The following is a 15,722-nucleotide window of genomic DNA, read 5'->3' as shown; positions in this document are numbered from 1 at the left end:
CTGGAATGAGGGTGTGCCAGTTCCCAGCATTCCCTATTGCAGGTATCTGAGCGTCACTCACACTGCTACCAATGAGGAGACAGGACAAACATTATGGGGAGGATGGTAGCTGTGAGACGGCCCTGGGGAATATTGTGTCATGGATTCCCATTGTACCAATGTTATTGTTTCTGCTCAGGTTGGGAAATGGGTCTATGTTATTATATTATGACAATAACGGATTATTGTAATGAAGGGAGCGCAGGTTGTCACAGGGATCCTTATACTTGTTGGAACCAGCAACTGTCTGTTAATTTGTTTATTCAAATATTACATTTGTATGATGATTATGACAATTATTGTAAAGACATATTTTACATAGAACTATTTCATATGAGAAATAAATATAATACCTAACAATAATTAAAACAAGTCCATATTCTCTCGTGGGGAAATAATAAGGGTAAACAAAACAAAACAAAACAAATCAAAATAGCATGCCTCTAAAAGCATATCAAAGTACTAAACAGGAGAACATTTTAATGCCTTCATGCAGAAAGGATTAACTGGGCCACAGAGGCCATATCCTGTCAGATTCTCTCAGAACCTTCCTGGCTGTCACACCCTGTCTGTGTACACCTTTGCTTTCTTTGTTACGACTTGCTAAACACGATGGGGCAACAACTTATCATTTCCCATATGGCAACACTGATGTAGACAGTTAACTGAAAGCAACTGGCCAACTTTGGTTTTGTTCGAGGGTTTCACTCGACCCGGCAAAGTAAAGGGGTATTTTTAGATGATTAAGGATTCACCACACACCAGGCTACTCAGTAACTCAGAGGACACCCAGGGTGCAACCAGCTCTCTACAAAAACCAACAAAAACCAACATCTCTCTTCTCTCATAAGCCGTAGTCTTTCCCAACACACCTGACTTGCCCAATCTTTAACAATCAATCAACCCATTAGACACGTTCCCATTGCCAACAGTCCACATAACGTTCCAAAAGCCTTTTTTATTTTTTAATTCGTAAGCCTCCTTAAATTATATAATCACACAGGCCAGCTCTGCTTTAAGGCCAGCCACCATGGTTAATGTATCATCAATGCGTTCTTCATCAACAGCCAAATGTACAGTATCCTTCATTACACAACGACAAGGTTAAACAACTTGGTCAGTCTGTCTGTTTTGTTTTATTTCGTGAAAGTGTCACACTATATTCTCTATGGGCAGGCATCAGAAACAGATATCCTCTTATACTTTGTTAAAAGCATTATTGTTGGTTTCTTTTGTATGACTTGCATGATGCTTGAATAGGGAAATACTTGGTAAAAGTGAAATAACTTAAAAGTACCTCCTTCAATGAACCTCTTTAAAAAGCAAATAACGCCACACACACTGAAACAAAATGGAATGAAAGGTTTCAGAATGTTAACTCGGTTGGCCGATAAATCGTTGCTGTCAGCATGCAAAAAGAAACACAACAGAGACCGAAAATGTCCCGGGAAGCTGCGGCTGAACAAAGTCACTTCAGTTCCTGCTTTACAGGCCATTGTACCATCTTATAAATCATTACACCGGAGCTGCCTGGTCACTACCTCTTTCAATGGGGACTTAGGAACAGACACAGTTCTCTGACAAGTGTACCTGTGCACTCCTACATGAGAGCATGGGAATCAAGCTGCCATTTTTAAATCTGAAGAAGGACCAAACGTGAATTAAACTCAGATAATTCAGGGACTTTCCTCTTACAGTCCTCCAGGCCTTGATGATGTAGTGTTAATTCTGTCCACACACTGTGCTCACAGCAGAGTAGGTGCTTTGCTGGGTCTGCCCACTGCAGGTGGTGATTTGCTCCTCAGTTCTTTGCTCTTGAGATTGAAAGGCTGAGCCACCATTAGGGCTGGGGCAGAGAGATGGTGGGCGGCGGCCTTCTGCTGATGGGCGCTGTTGATGTAACTGGAGATGAGGAGGGTCATCTCCCTGATCTGTCAATAAAATAAAACAGGGGTCTCAGTGTGTGTGTGTGTGTGTTTGTGTGTACTTTCTTCACTTTACTTGTGAGAACCAACTTGACAAACCGCATTTATGTGAGAGCATTTTTGGGTTGTGAGGACATTTTGAGCCTCACACCAAAAAACACAGATTATCGGTTTAAGGTGGGCGGCTAAGTGGCGCAGTGGGCAAGGCGCTCGCCACTAACGCAGGATATGCTGGGTTCGAGACCAGCTCTCGGCGTTGCTACCGGCTTGGCTGGTCATTCATACTAACACAAATTGGCAGTGTTAGGGGTGGGAAAGCCAGTGGGTGGGGATTGGACGTTGTGGACAGCGACTCCTACAGGTCGGTTGGTGTGCCTCTACAGCAGAATCAAGAAGTATTGAGGGCAGCGTGAGCCTCCCACACGTTACTCCTCGCCACTGAGAGATCGCGCTGTTCAGGTGAAACATTCGACGGCTGCCTCCTCGTGTACCGGAGGGGACACGTGATGCAAGGCTTGGTCCTCACTGCAGCCGACCAGTGGGAGGCATAGTCTAGCAACGTTCGAGACAGGGGAGGGGAGAATTGAAGGGAGAATTGGCGAGGCGAAATTGGGATGGGAGAATTTTTTTTTAAATAAGGAGAAAAAGTGGATAAAAAAAATAAATAAAAAAGATTTTAGGGTTTTAGGTTAGGGTTAGTATTAAAATTATATTTAGCTAAAGGATAATAGGGTTAGGCATATAGCATGTAAGGTTAAGGTCAGCGTAAGGGGATAGGACATTTATGTAAGTCAATACGATGTCCTCACAAGTATAGTAAAACAAGTGTGTGTGTGTTGGCGGTCTCACACTAACCTTGGAGGCGGTCATGGCGAAGAGATGTTTCTCTGTGGGTTTGTCTTTGGTGGCGTTTGTACCAATACTCTGTCCCACCACCAGCATGAAGTCCTGTTTGCAGCCTCCGAACGTCATCAGATTCTTATAAGGATGGGACACCAGCAGCTTCTGAAGAGACAGCAGACATACCATAGATAGCATCACCGGATGCCATGGGGACATTCCAGGTCAACATACTGAGCTAATTATTACCTGCTTGCTCTAGCTTGACCTGACATACCTGCATCAAATGATATATCAACCGGATTTCTGATTGGGCTTTGAGTGTGAATTGCATCATAAATATCAACAGCGCAGGTGTGCAAATATTGTACAGAGATACACACGTTTTCAAAAATATGTAGAGTCAGCTATACAGAAATATGCGATGGCTAATGTGCGAGAGAGAGTATTTTATGGTCTACACGTTATGTGAATTGTAAATATTGTGTTGAGCCTGTCGTTTTCTCTGGGGCCTTAAGTCACAGGGATGGTATGCTAATAAAGCAGGTGGCTGAGACGGAGGTAGAGGGGCTTACGATAGAGTTGTGCTCCAGCACGCTGATGCCGTCTTCGTGCACTGCCAGCCACACACGCACACCCTGCTCTGGAGAGGGTGTGATTGACTAAAGAGAGAAAGACAGACAAAGACAGATTGACCAACACTGTTATAGATAGCTTCAGGTCCTTTGGTCCTACACTATAAAAAAATACACAGTCACTGTACCTGTTGTCTAATGTTAGCCTATTCAATCAACTATGAAAACGGTGACACGTTTCTATTCCTGTTTTAAATTATTTTGCTGGTGGGGCTATTCATTTCTTTACATTTTAAATGGTGCATTTATATAGCACTTTTATCCAAGGTGCTTTACAATTTTGTTCCTCACATTCACCCATTCACTCACACACCGCTGGGAGTAGCGGGAATCTAACTAGGAACCCTCCGACTACCCGACGACTGCTCTACCTCCTGAGCCACTGTCACCCCCAACATTTGGATGACAGATTGGGCCTTTTAACGTAAATAGACCTTAGATGGGGTAATACATACTATTAATGTAAAGGCCATTATGATGTTCTATTCAAGCTTTCCTTAACCCGTTTACGGCAACAATACAGAAGGTTAACCCTTTCACTGTCACACGACAAAGGGTTAACCCTTTCACAACCACACTACAGAAGGTTAACCTTCTGTGGTGTGGTAGTGAAAGGGTTAAGGTCTTATATTGCTGAGTACACTACAGTACCAACTAATTTCAGATAAGTTCTTTATTAGAAAGAGCTAATATTGACACACATAACAGCCCACTGTTTATCTCTGTGGGGCTGATACTAGTTCAAACACAGCTTTGAGAGTCCTCTTGCGAGAGAGTCCTCTTGCTTTGTCTCACTCACGCACGCACGCACACACACACACACACACACACACACACACACACACACACACTCACTCACTCACCTCGGCCTCAAACAGTTTGGCCCCGAAGAAGGGCCACTTCCTAGCCACAGTCAGGTAGATCCTGACACACTCAGGTGAACTCCGGCCCCTGAGGGAGGCCCAACGGGTGGAGAGGCGCTGGACCAGTTGTCTGTAGGAGGGTGGAGGAAGGCCCGTCAATCAATGAAGAATGACTGTCATCTATTTATGTTGACAATGGAATAATTGTTTTCCACTCAGTTAAGTGTTATTCACCTTGTTAAACCCGACTATGATTTTATTACTCACTCCTTCTTTCACCAACTCTGCTAATAAATTAAACCTAAAACATATATCAAACCTGGTGAGAACTATGCCCAGTCAATTCTCATCTACAGTATGGTTTACTACCTGATTTGGTCATCTGTTATGGTCTTGCGGTAGTGTTTTGGGTAGAACCGCTCCAGAACCTGTTTGAGGGTCTGGCTGGACTTGGTCTGGGCGGTTCCAGGGGCGGAGAATGGGCGCTCGAAATCCCCAAACTCCACCTGGGGACAAGGATAAAGTCAGCGTCTGCCTACAGCCATGTTGGCTTTTCGGGTGTGGTACATGTTGTTGCAGAATATGCAGGATATACAGCATATTGTTCACTCTTCTCTCCCTCTAGTTTACAAAAGGCTTGGCAAGTTGCACTGCGCCATACAATATCCCATTCATGCGGCGGCTGGGTGGCGCAGCGGACATTGTGCTCGTCACCAACGCAAGAGACACCGGGTTCGAATCCGGCCGTCGGCGTTGCCTCCGGCTTGGGCCGGCCGTCATACTAACTCAATTGGCAGAGTTAGCGGGTGGGAAGTCGAAGGGTGGTAGTCTGGTCGTTGTGAACAGCAACTCCTACAGGTCGGTTGGGGCGCCTGCACAGCAAAGTCAGGAAAATGGCGGAGGCAGTGTGAGCCTCCTACACGTTACTCCTCGCCAAAGGAGAGTCCGCGTTGGCAGGTGAAAAGATGTGACAGGCTGCCTGCACATGTATCGGAGGGGACATGTGACAGGCTTCTATCCTCCCTACAACCGGCCAGTGGGGGGCACATGCGAGCAACGATCAGGACAGGGGAGGGAGAATTGGCACGAGAGGTCAATTGGGATGGCGAGAAAAATCACAGAAAAAGGAGGAGAAAAAGTAGATTTGTATCTCTTCTTGTGCTCCTCTGTCCCCTGTGTGTTACAGTTATACTGTACTTTGTGCTCCCCTATCCGCGTGTTGGCCTACTGTTGTCCTAATCTCTGAATGTACTGTCTTGTCCTGCTGTGCCTTTTTGTATTTGAGTATTTTATAGTATGACATTTTATGCTCTGATTGTACAGCACTTTGGTTGGCTCTTGAGTTTTTAAACGTGCTTTATAAATAAATGACTTGACTTGACTTACAACACCGACGGCAGTTATTCACACCCGCCAACACATTTAGGACGTCAGGTACTTGTGTTTTAGGGATGTGAGTGTGTTCCCTGGAGACAGACCTGCGCCAGCAGGGCGGCCATCTCTAGTGCCAGCTCCTTGTTGATGGGGAAGTGACCCGCTACGATGGTCTCATTGGTCTGGTAGGCCATCAGCAACCTCTCCCTCTCGGACTCACCCCTCGCCTGGGGAGAGAAGTACAGCCTGGGGTGGGAGGGAGGGAGGGAGGGATGGAGGGAGAAACACAGATACAAAACACAAAGATAGAGAGAGAGAGAGAGAGAGAGAGAGAGAGAGAGAGAGACAAATGTAGTTAAATGTACACTGTAAGAAAAAAATCTGCAAGAAAACGGTAAATGTCTGGCATCAATGGTTTCCAAATACTTATAAAATAATACAGTGAATTTCCTGTGATTTTTTTTTTTTACAGTGTAGTGCAGCGTAAGTTCAGCCAAGAAGACAATGTGCATGTGTATCAGTTCATTCATTGTCAGCATTCTTCCCATTCATCCTATCAGAGTCAGTCATTGATCCTCTTAATCTGAGGGAACCGAACGCTGCCGCTCATCACATCACGTCGATGGAGTCTAATCACCAAAGACTTTTATATTGCAATTGAATGTCTTTCACCAAAATATTTTGTACTCTATCTGGAGTGTTGCTTGTGAACCTGTTATAGTTAGTGGTGATTGGAGCACTATAGGGCTGACCCCTATTAGTCGATTAGTCGACTAATCGGTCGAAAGGAGCCGTAGTCGACTGCCAACCTCTTAGTAAAAAATTTTTTATCAAAAATTTATCATTTTTATTTTTATTTTTATCATTCTTTCCAAAAGAAAAGAGGACTAGAAGCGTGGCTAACGCTAATGGCACGCATACCAGAGACTAACTGCCTACGAAAACAGGCACAGAGGCACTGAAAGAGGATTTCACCCATCTAATGAACACACACTAGACTAGACAAATATCAAGATGTATCCATCAGTGGACCAATTGCATGCTTTTGCAGAGAACAAGAAGCCTTCCGTCGACTCCTTCAGACATTAAGCACCCCCCACAGCCCAAATGCAATGATAAAGAGGAAAAAGAAAAAGAAAAATGTAAAATATATTATACTTTTTTATTTTCTATTTTTTGTATTTTTATTATTAGTCGACCAATAGTCGACTAACGGCAAATTTTGGCCTATCATAGTCGACCATCCAAATGCTTAGTCGGGGACAGCCCTAGTGCACCACGATGTCCTGCTCCTCCTCTCTACCTGTTCTTGTAAGTAAGGCGGACGGTTCTGGTGTTCTCCGATTTGCCCGTGTGCTGATCCTTAGACGCCTGCTCCCACTTGGAGATGATGTCACAGATCTGTGTATGTGATGATAGGAGGAAATAGAGGAGTATTTTGTGTTTAGTGCAGTGAGATCACTTGACTGAAACAAGCTGTTGAAAGTATTTTGGGTGTTTGTATTAATGTGCATGTTCCTGTGCTCCTCCTTGTGAAGGCAACATTCCACACCCTTTTCAAGTCAGCGATAGAAGTGGGGGGGGGGGGGGGGGGTATTAGGGCCAGGTTTTTGGTGGTTAGAGGCTCTAACTTAGAGGTAAAGCTATGGAATGAATGTAAGCCGATGAAATGTCCTCACAGTATATGATTCAAACGTATGTGGCTGTGTGTGTGTATGTGTGGCACTGGGATACATACAGTACATGGGTGTATGTCTGCTGTAAAGGGAGTGAGTGTGTGTGTGTGTGTGTGTGTGTGTGTGTGTGGGTGTGTGTGTGTGTGCGTGTGTGTGTGTGTGTGTGTGTGTGTGTGTGTGCGCGCGCGTGTGTGTGTGTGTGTGTGTGTGTGTGTGTGTGCTGTATATGAGTATATTTGTGTGTGTGTGTGATGTAGGTGGCCATGCCCGCCTAGATTGTGCAAAATACAAATAAATAAAATAAAAGATAAACATGATGAAAAAAGTCATAAGAATCAAATACATCAGATTTTTATCATCAATTACTAACGGCTTCGTATGAAACCCTCCACCTAGACTCTGTTTGGAGGAGGGATATACCAGACCTAGAAAAAGATTTTGATTGGCAAGAAGCCTGGGCAAATGTTCGACTTGCATCAAGGAACCCGGACCATCAACAAATCAATCTTAACTATATTCATAGGACATACTTGACTCCTATAAGACTGAACAGAATGGGTCTCAAACAAGACTCCAAATGCTCCTTATGTACAAATGGGGACGAGGGGACATTTATGCACATGTATTGGGACTGCCCACCAGTTAAGATATTCTGGGAAGAAGTGACCCAGCAATTATCAAATCTCTTAATTCTGAATATACCTGTACACCCCTCTATATTACTGCTGAATGATCTTTTTGAATATGCAGTACCTATACAGCAAAAGAGATTGGTTTTATCTGGTATTACAGTGGCTAAAAAACTGATAGCATCACGATGGTTTCAACCGGAAAAAATGTGCCGAAAGGTCTGGATTCTTACATATCTCGATGTGATTTATCTAGAAATATATACAGCAAGAATTTTGGGTCTCAATGAATCCAAATTGACAATGTGGTTAGAAGTGGTGGAGAGAATAAAAGCGAGCATTTAATGGTAGTGTCTGGTTAGGAGCGAAGGATAATGGATGGATTATCCATTGGGGGGTCCAGGGCGGGGGGTGCGAGCAAGAGCATAATTTGTGTAGGGGAATAGATAGCAGGTATTAGGGGTATATCTTGTATAAGACATTTATCCAAACGGTGAGTTAACTGATGTACACTGTTTTACAATGCTTGTATATCTAATCGTGTGTTGTCATGTTTGTTTATGTGTTTGTTTAAAAAATAATAAAAAAATAAAATACAAAAAGAATCAAATACAATGCTAAACGTAAGAAGTAAAAGGTAATAAGTAATAAGTAATAATATACAATAGTATACAAATGTGTCTATGTGCAGTGTGTGTGTGTGTGTGTGTGTGTGTGTGGCACTGGGTATGTACATGGGTGTATATCTGCTGTATAGTGTGTGTGTATATGAGTATGTGTGTGTGTGTGTGTGTGTGTGTGTGTGTGTTGTGTGTGTGTGTGTGTGTGTGTGTGTGTGTGTGTGTGTGTGTGTGTGTGTGTGTGTGTGTGTGTGTGTGTGTGTTAACCTGACCTTGATGCCCCCTTGCAGGCAGTGCTCCAGGTCTCGTCCAGTGGGGTCGTCAGTGTAGAGGCTGAACCCTGACTGGCCAGTCTTCCTGATACCAGTGTCCTGGTTCAGGCGACTCTGAAACTCGTCTACTGTCGTCGACGCGTCGAAGCTCACCACCTGCAGACAAGACGCTGTCCGTCAGTTAAATACATGTCCACACTCAAGTAAATCTCCCCATTCCTCTTCGTGTATCACTGGATTTTATGACTCGGAGGGATCCTATTAGATCCTTATTAGATCCTCTGAAAATTTAGATCCTCTGTGCGTGCGTGCGTGTGTGTGTGTGTGTGTGCATGTGTGTGCATGTGTGTGTGTGTGTGTATGCACATGTCTGTCTGCCCATAAGTATGAGAACATTGTATCTGCGTTTTTGGTTACCAGACCTTCTTATTTTACACTGTTTATTTTTATAATATTTTCTCTCATATTTTGTATATTCAGATCCAATTTTATCGTCTATATTTATGTATTTCTACTATCACCATGCCCATCCCTGTACCTCCCCCCTCCCCCCTCCCCCATGCTGCTATGGCGCCCCCACATTTTATTATTTGGGATATGGGGGGGGGGGGAGAGGTATACAAATAAACCTGACTTGACTTGAATATCTGAAATCGTCATGTCCCCCGGACGTATAGGGAATGTCGAATGTGCAGATGTAGAGGGAAGCGACCGTTGAGATTGGAGGGTCAGGAAAAGGGGTCGAGACTCAAGATGTACATGTTCTCGTCCACAGATTCCGTGCAGGCCCCACGTATGAACCTGTACGCCTGTGTCCCACTGTGATGATGCGTCTCACCTGGTAGGTGTTGTTGAGGAAGTGGACGGGCACACTGAAGGGCAGCGAGTGGTGGTAGGGGTTCCTTAGGAGAATGGACAAGATCTCCATGCGGGACGGCCTGGCCTGTCTCTCCCCCTTCTGCTGGGTTCGCTCCAGCGAGCGCTGGCAGTAGATGGCGTACTTCCCTACCTCGGTCCTATAGGGTGAGGGAAGTGAGGGAGATCATAGGCAAAGTCTAGTCAAATACAGGGCCGGGCAAATGGGATACTGGGTCATTTGCGTTGTGCAAATGTAGAGCGACAGCCAAAATAATGTGCGTGTTCACAGTGTTAGTCGTTGTAGTAATTGACCCATCCTGTAATTATTCAGATTCAGACAACTTTATTGATCCCATGTGGGGCAATTCATATTGTAGCTTTGCACGAGTAACAAACACATCTCAACGACAACAGAGCAACAACAACATTCCATGCTATACTGTCTGATAGCCGAGGGGACAAAAGATTTAGCATAACGGTTGGTCCTACTGAAAGATATTGGTCATAATCAGCCAGTATCACCTCGTCACCTGTGTTCGTGAAGTTTCTGCGTTGTGTTTATCTCTTACTCCGAAGTCGACCTTCTCATACTGGCTGTACAACTGTTTCATCCCTGTTAATGCTATCCGTAATCAGAAGAATTCGACACTGGAAAACGTGGTACCTTTCTTGGAAAAACGTTGTTTATTCCATAAACATAGCCTCTGTACCAGATGGAAACACCGTTCTGTAATGTCCTTGAACAGTCTTAATTCATTCTTCTCTACCGTCTCTTATGCTATTAGTCCAATGGTTCTGGGCCTCGTCGTCGGCCAAAACCTCCCCTGTTAGCCGAAGCTAGCGATGATGTGGCATATTCCCCTCCCCCACCCAGCGAGGGTGAGGAGGGATCTCGAAGTCTCTGATCAGCGCGTCTGCTCGATTGTGCGTCGTGTCTCAATCTAACTAGTCTTCTGAAGACCCCACAGCTTACCGTCTTCAAGTCTCGCAATGTTGACCTCTCTCTCGTGACTGTTACTATGGCAACGCCACTCTTGACCCAAATCACTATAGCAACGGCGATGTTGATATTACCGCACCTCTTACCCCAAAACAAACGCTGTGGCTTGGTAATGCACTTTCTCCAGATCGAGTAACCTTGACGCTGTGGCTATCAGCTGTTGATGTTAACAGCACAGCCCAAATCCTCATCTGCTGCTATCAGTCTGCTGCTAACACGCACTCTCTCTCTGTTGTCCTCCTCCTCTGAGATGGCTATGAGTAGATGCTGTCATCCACCGATATTTTACATTATATACACATTGAAAAACATAGATTCCTTCACTACTCAACGGAATGTCATAACGGCGGCCAGAAGGCAACAGCGAAAACCGCTGAGACAGAGCATGGAGAGGTTGATTTCTGATGCTCGTCCCCTTCTTGACCACGTGGTCCGTCCAGAGAGAACCTAGGTCTCTCTGTTTGACTCCAATTATTTTGGAGCACACTCTAACAATGTTCTGTAGGCTGTATATTTAGACGGAGCTGAGTAAGTCGCTTCATCCGAGCACTTCGAAACACATCTGGCACACTCAATCCATAAATTGTGCCAAATTATGTCCGGGACCAGATGGACACCAATACTGGAAATCACAATCAGACAATTGGAATATTCTTTTTGGAATACCACCGACGACATCAATTTCAGCTTGATCCAACAATGTTTTCATATCCATCCAGAAAAAAAAACGACCCCCCCCCCCCTTTCATGCATTCATGATGAAACATAATACCTATTATATACATTTGATTTGGAAATAGTAGTGTGTCCAGGCAAGAAACGCCAACGCTTATAGTAGAATTCACGCTGCGCCCTATTACTCGCTTCCCAGGAATTATCCCGGATCACTCTGAAATTATATTTATATTCACCACGGGATAACGCGTGAATTTTTTTTCTCTCTTTGTTGCATCTTGGACGGAAGAAAGTTAGTGTCAAATGACCATAGTATTGTCCCCATAGCTATAATATAGAATACAGATATAGCTCTACAAACAAGGTGACGCACTCCTATCTAAGCGTGGCATAGCTACAACGGGACCCGGCTAATCCCTGGCGCTGAATGAGTTAATAGATAGGCCACTGAACCAGCAGATTACAGGTTGTGTTAAAGGGGCCTGGTGTGAAAATGGCCTTTTCCTGTGTTGTTGTTAGAGTATGAGGGGTTGTCTCAACATTGAGAAAATGTTAAATATGTACATAGAGCTGTTTCTACAGATCAGCTGTGACAAGAACCCTCCCTCTTTTCTTTTGCAGCCACAGTCGATGCACACAGTTGACGTGTGTGTGTGTGTGTGTGTGTGTGTGTGTGTGTGTGTGTGTGTGTGTGTGTGTGTGTGTGTGTGTGTGTGTGTGTGTGTGTGTGTGTGTGTAGCAAGGTACTGCTCAGTATCAGCTATTATAGGAAGCCGCTCAATTTGGAGGAGGCGTTGTTTCCTTTACCGATGATTCGTGTCCGATGTGTCTGACAAGTAGTTCAGCCATACTGTATGTAACAGCGTTCTGCCATCCATGCACTTTGTAACTGACTGTTCTTCTTTCATACTTTCTGACTGCACTGGCAGTGTTTATGTCCTTTGTATGAGGCTTCCTTGTACTTCTGTTCATGTGGACATAAATAAACATTTCAAATGTGTGTTTTGTTTGTGTCTAAACGTTAAAGTCCATGTACTGTGTCTGTCCATGTACTGTGTTTGTCCATGTACTATAATGCAATGTCTGTAAAGTGCTTTGTGTGTAAGGCGCTATGTAAGGCGCTATATAAAATAAATGTATTATTGTATTATTATTAAATAACTCCGAAATGAGGCACAAGGCAGGTGAGCGTGAGTGTGTGTGTGTGTGTGTGTGTGTGTGTGAGTGAAGAGATCTTGGAAAAATTTGCATGTATGAAATGTCTAAATGTATAAATCTTCTCTTTTCTAACTAAAGTTGAACCTAAAATATGTTTCTATGCTATTGCTGGATCTCGAGGGGTATAGAGGCTGCTAGAATGCATAATGCACATTGTTTTTACCCCCAGAAAAATAGCCTCAAAGACCTACATTAACTTGGTGGAAATGACTACAACATGTCCCCTTTAATACTGTAGTATTTTCCAAAAAATTTCTCTAGGGGGTGGAGAAAGAGTGCCAGTGCTGCAGCACGCTTGTAAAATCTGAGATTTCAGTGATGACTCTGTGTGTGTGTGTGTGTGTGTGTGTGTGTGTGAGTGTGTGTGTGTGTGTGTGTGTGTGTGTGTGTGTGTGTGTGTGTGTGTGTGTGTGTGTGTGTGTGTGGTGCGCTCACCTGGAGTCTCCATGTCTTTTGAGGTGGACTTGGAGAAGCCATAGGAAAGGGTGCTGAGGGAGAAACAGTCCAACACACAAGGCTAGGAACTGCCAGCCCTGCAGAAGAACACCATAGAAAACACACTGTCAAATAACCCTGCTGTTCCCAAAGTATGGTCTAGATCCAAGAAGGTCCTCAGCAAAATTACAAATAGTTTATATTTCAATATTGTCTGATTTAGTGTAAGTTAGTACAATTTGAGAAGGTATAATGGTGTCTATAGGTTCACCTTATAGTCGTAGGTTCATCTCTCCACTTATGTAATAGAAAATGTTAAGTGATTCTGTACTAAATCATAATCCAACGACAAATATCTTCTCACATTGTGGTAACTGGGAAAATCCCATATCAAGCAGGGAGCCCATGGCTGGAAATCCTGAAGGTTTGGGAACGCCGAACGCGTATAACCCATAGGAATGAACAACATAGTAATACCTCCACCTAGTGGTGAGAGTGTGTACCTGCAGGGGCCCGGGCTGGCCTTGCGGCTGCCTCTTGCGGGTCTGTTTGATAAGCTGGCAGAAAAACTCGTTCTGAAGCTCCGGGTGGGTCAGACACACCTGCAGAGCACTCTGGGCCAGGGACACGTGGTAGTCGATGGCCGGAGCGTCGATGGCCACGTTGATGAAGAGCTGACAGGTCTGAAGAGAGAGAGACGGGGTGAGAGAAAGTTCAAATAAATAAATAAATAAATAATAATTTATTTTTAAAGTATCATTTGGTTCCTTGCCCTTAAATGACCATTACATTTACATTTTACATTTAGTCATTTAGTCATTTAGCTGACGCTTTTATCCAAAGCGACTTACAAGTTCTGTACGACAAGCCATCAGGAAGGGCACAACTCTATCAGCTGAGTAACAATGTTCATCAAAGTGTTGAGTGCTACAGTGTAGGTTAGTTTATTAGGACAAGTGCATGACAGTACGGTTAGTTAGGGTTAGATTTTTTTTCTTCTTTTTTAATTCAGATAATGGTTGAAGAAGTGCGTCTTTAGTCGACGGCGAAAGATTGGACGTGTTTCGGCTGTCCTAACTGGGGTGGGTAGTTCATTTCACCATTGTGGGGCAAGGATTGAGAATAGGCGACTTCTCCTTGATGACCCTCCCGGAGCTTGGATAGGAGTAGGTCTGAGGCGGCCAGAAGATGCAGAGCGTAGGGGTCTTGAGGGTGTGTAGTTAGAGACCATTGACCGGAGGTAGGCGGGAGCGGTTCCCTTTGCCGCACGGTATGCTAGGTCGAGGGCCTTGAAGCGGATTCGTGCAGCAATGGGGAGCCAGTGCAGGTCCCTAAGAAGTGGGGTGACATGGGCCGACTTCGGTAGGTTTGAGATCAGGCGGGCCGCTGCGTTCTGAATGAGTTGAAGAGGCTTAGTGGCAGTGGCCGGGAGGCCAGCGAGCAGTGCGTTGCAGTAGTCGAGGCGGGAGATGACTGTTGATTGGACGAGGAGTTGGGTGGCTTCTTTTGTCCGGAAGGGGTGGATCCTTCTGACGTTGCTCAGGAGGAATCGGCAGGTTCTGGTTGTCGCTGCGATGTGAGCAGAGAAGTTCAACAGGTCGTCGAGGACAACACCAAGGTTCTTGGCGGTCGGGGACGCGGTCACAGCTGCATTCTCGACTGTGATGGAAAGGTCGGTCAGGGGGGAGGATTTGGCCGGCAGGTGGAGCAATTCTGTTTTGCTTAGGTTCAGTTTGAGGTGGTTGGTCGTCATCCAGGCGGAGATGTCGGACAGACAGGCCGAGATCCGCTCAGAGACGTGGATATCTGAGGGAGGGAAGGAGAGGAAGAGTTGAGTATCGTCGGCATAACAATGATAGGAGAAGCCATGAGATGTGATAATGTTACCCAGTGATTTAGTGTAGAGGGAGAAGAGAAGGGGTCCTAGAACCGAGCCCTGGGGGACACCCGTCCGCAGGGGGCGGGTGGCCGACAGGGTCCCTCTCCATTCATACACTGTCAAAAGTCAATATATTTAGGTGTGTGTGTGTCTGTCTGTATGATTGTATGTATTGTAAATGTGTACGTGTAGTTTGTTGATTATACTCATATCCATATTTTTCCATAATATAATTTACATTCCATAATAATAATAATAATTCATTGTATTTGTAAAGCGCTTCTCAGGAACCCGAAGTACATTACAATGCACTTCACTGCCCCTTTGCACTCTGGTTAGATGCTAACTACATTTTGTTGTACTCTATACTTGTACCCTGTGCAATGACAATACAGTTGAATCTAATCTGATCTAATCTAATGTCTGTGAATGTGTGTGTGTGTGTGTGTGTGTGTGTGTGTGTGTGTGTGTGTGCATGTGTGCGTGTGTGTGTGTGTGGTGTGTGTGTGTGTGTGTGTGTGTGTGTGTGTGTGTGCGTGTGTGTGTGTGTGTGTGTGTGTGTGTGTGTGTGTGTGTGTGTGTGAGGCACCTTGAAGAGTTTGATGGCCTCAGTCTGCAGGGCCTGCGAGGGAAGAGTGGTGAGAGGAGACAGCAGGCCCTCCTTACTGAAACACAACATGGGATGTCTCCAGATCTGAGAGTCTGAGAGAGAGAGAGAGAGAGAGAGAGAGAGAGAGAGAGAGAGAGAGAGAGAGAGAGAGAGAGAGAGAGAGAGACAAGAGAG

General features: G+C 44.8%; 1 protein-coding gene across 1 annotated transcript in view; it reads right to left on the bottom strand.

The window, feature by feature from the left end:
• The window catches only part of plekhh2 (pleckstrin homology domain containing, family H (with MyTH4 domain) member 2), a 110,982-nt gene continuing 95,260 nt past the window's right edge, over positions 1 to 15,722 (bottom strand). The window contains exons 18-29 of the mRNA XM_084321634.1: positions 15,528 to 15,640; positions 13,563 to 13,742; positions 13,060 to 13,157; positions 9,712 to 9,889; positions 8,874 to 9,029; positions 6,980 to 7,077; positions 5,781 to 5,922; positions 4,672 to 4,808; positions 4,303 to 4,432; positions 3,380 to 3,466; positions 2,820 to 2,969; positions 1 to 1,970 (exon numbers count right to left, since the gene is read on the bottom strand). Of these exons, the coding sequence (XP_084177760.1) occupies positions 1,785 to 1,970; positions 2,820 to 2,969; positions 3,380 to 3,466; positions 4,303 to 4,432; positions 4,672 to 4,808; positions 5,781 to 5,922; positions 6,980 to 7,077; positions 8,874 to 9,029; positions 9,712 to 9,889; positions 13,060 to 13,157; positions 13,563 to 13,742; positions 15,528 to 15,640 (1,655 nt within the window). The 3' untranslated portion in view covers positions 1 to 1,784. The remainder of the gene's footprint in view (positions 1,971 to 2,819; positions 2,970 to 3,379; positions 3,467 to 4,302; positions 4,433 to 4,671; positions 4,809 to 5,780; positions 5,923 to 6,979; positions 7,078 to 8,873; positions 9,030 to 9,711; positions 9,890 to 13,059; positions 13,158 to 13,562; positions 13,743 to 15,527; positions 15,641 to 15,722) is intronic.

The sequence above is a fragment of the Notolepis coatsorum genome (genome assembly GCF_963971535.1).
Source record: "Notolepis coatsorum genome assembly, chromosome: 9".
NCBI classification, from domain to species: Eukaryota; Metazoa; Chordata; class Actinopteri; order Aulopiformes; family Paralepididae; genus Notolepis; species Notolepis coatsorum.
Note: the sequence above shows the minus strand (reverse complement) of the source record. Positions and strands in the feature narration are given on the sequence as shown.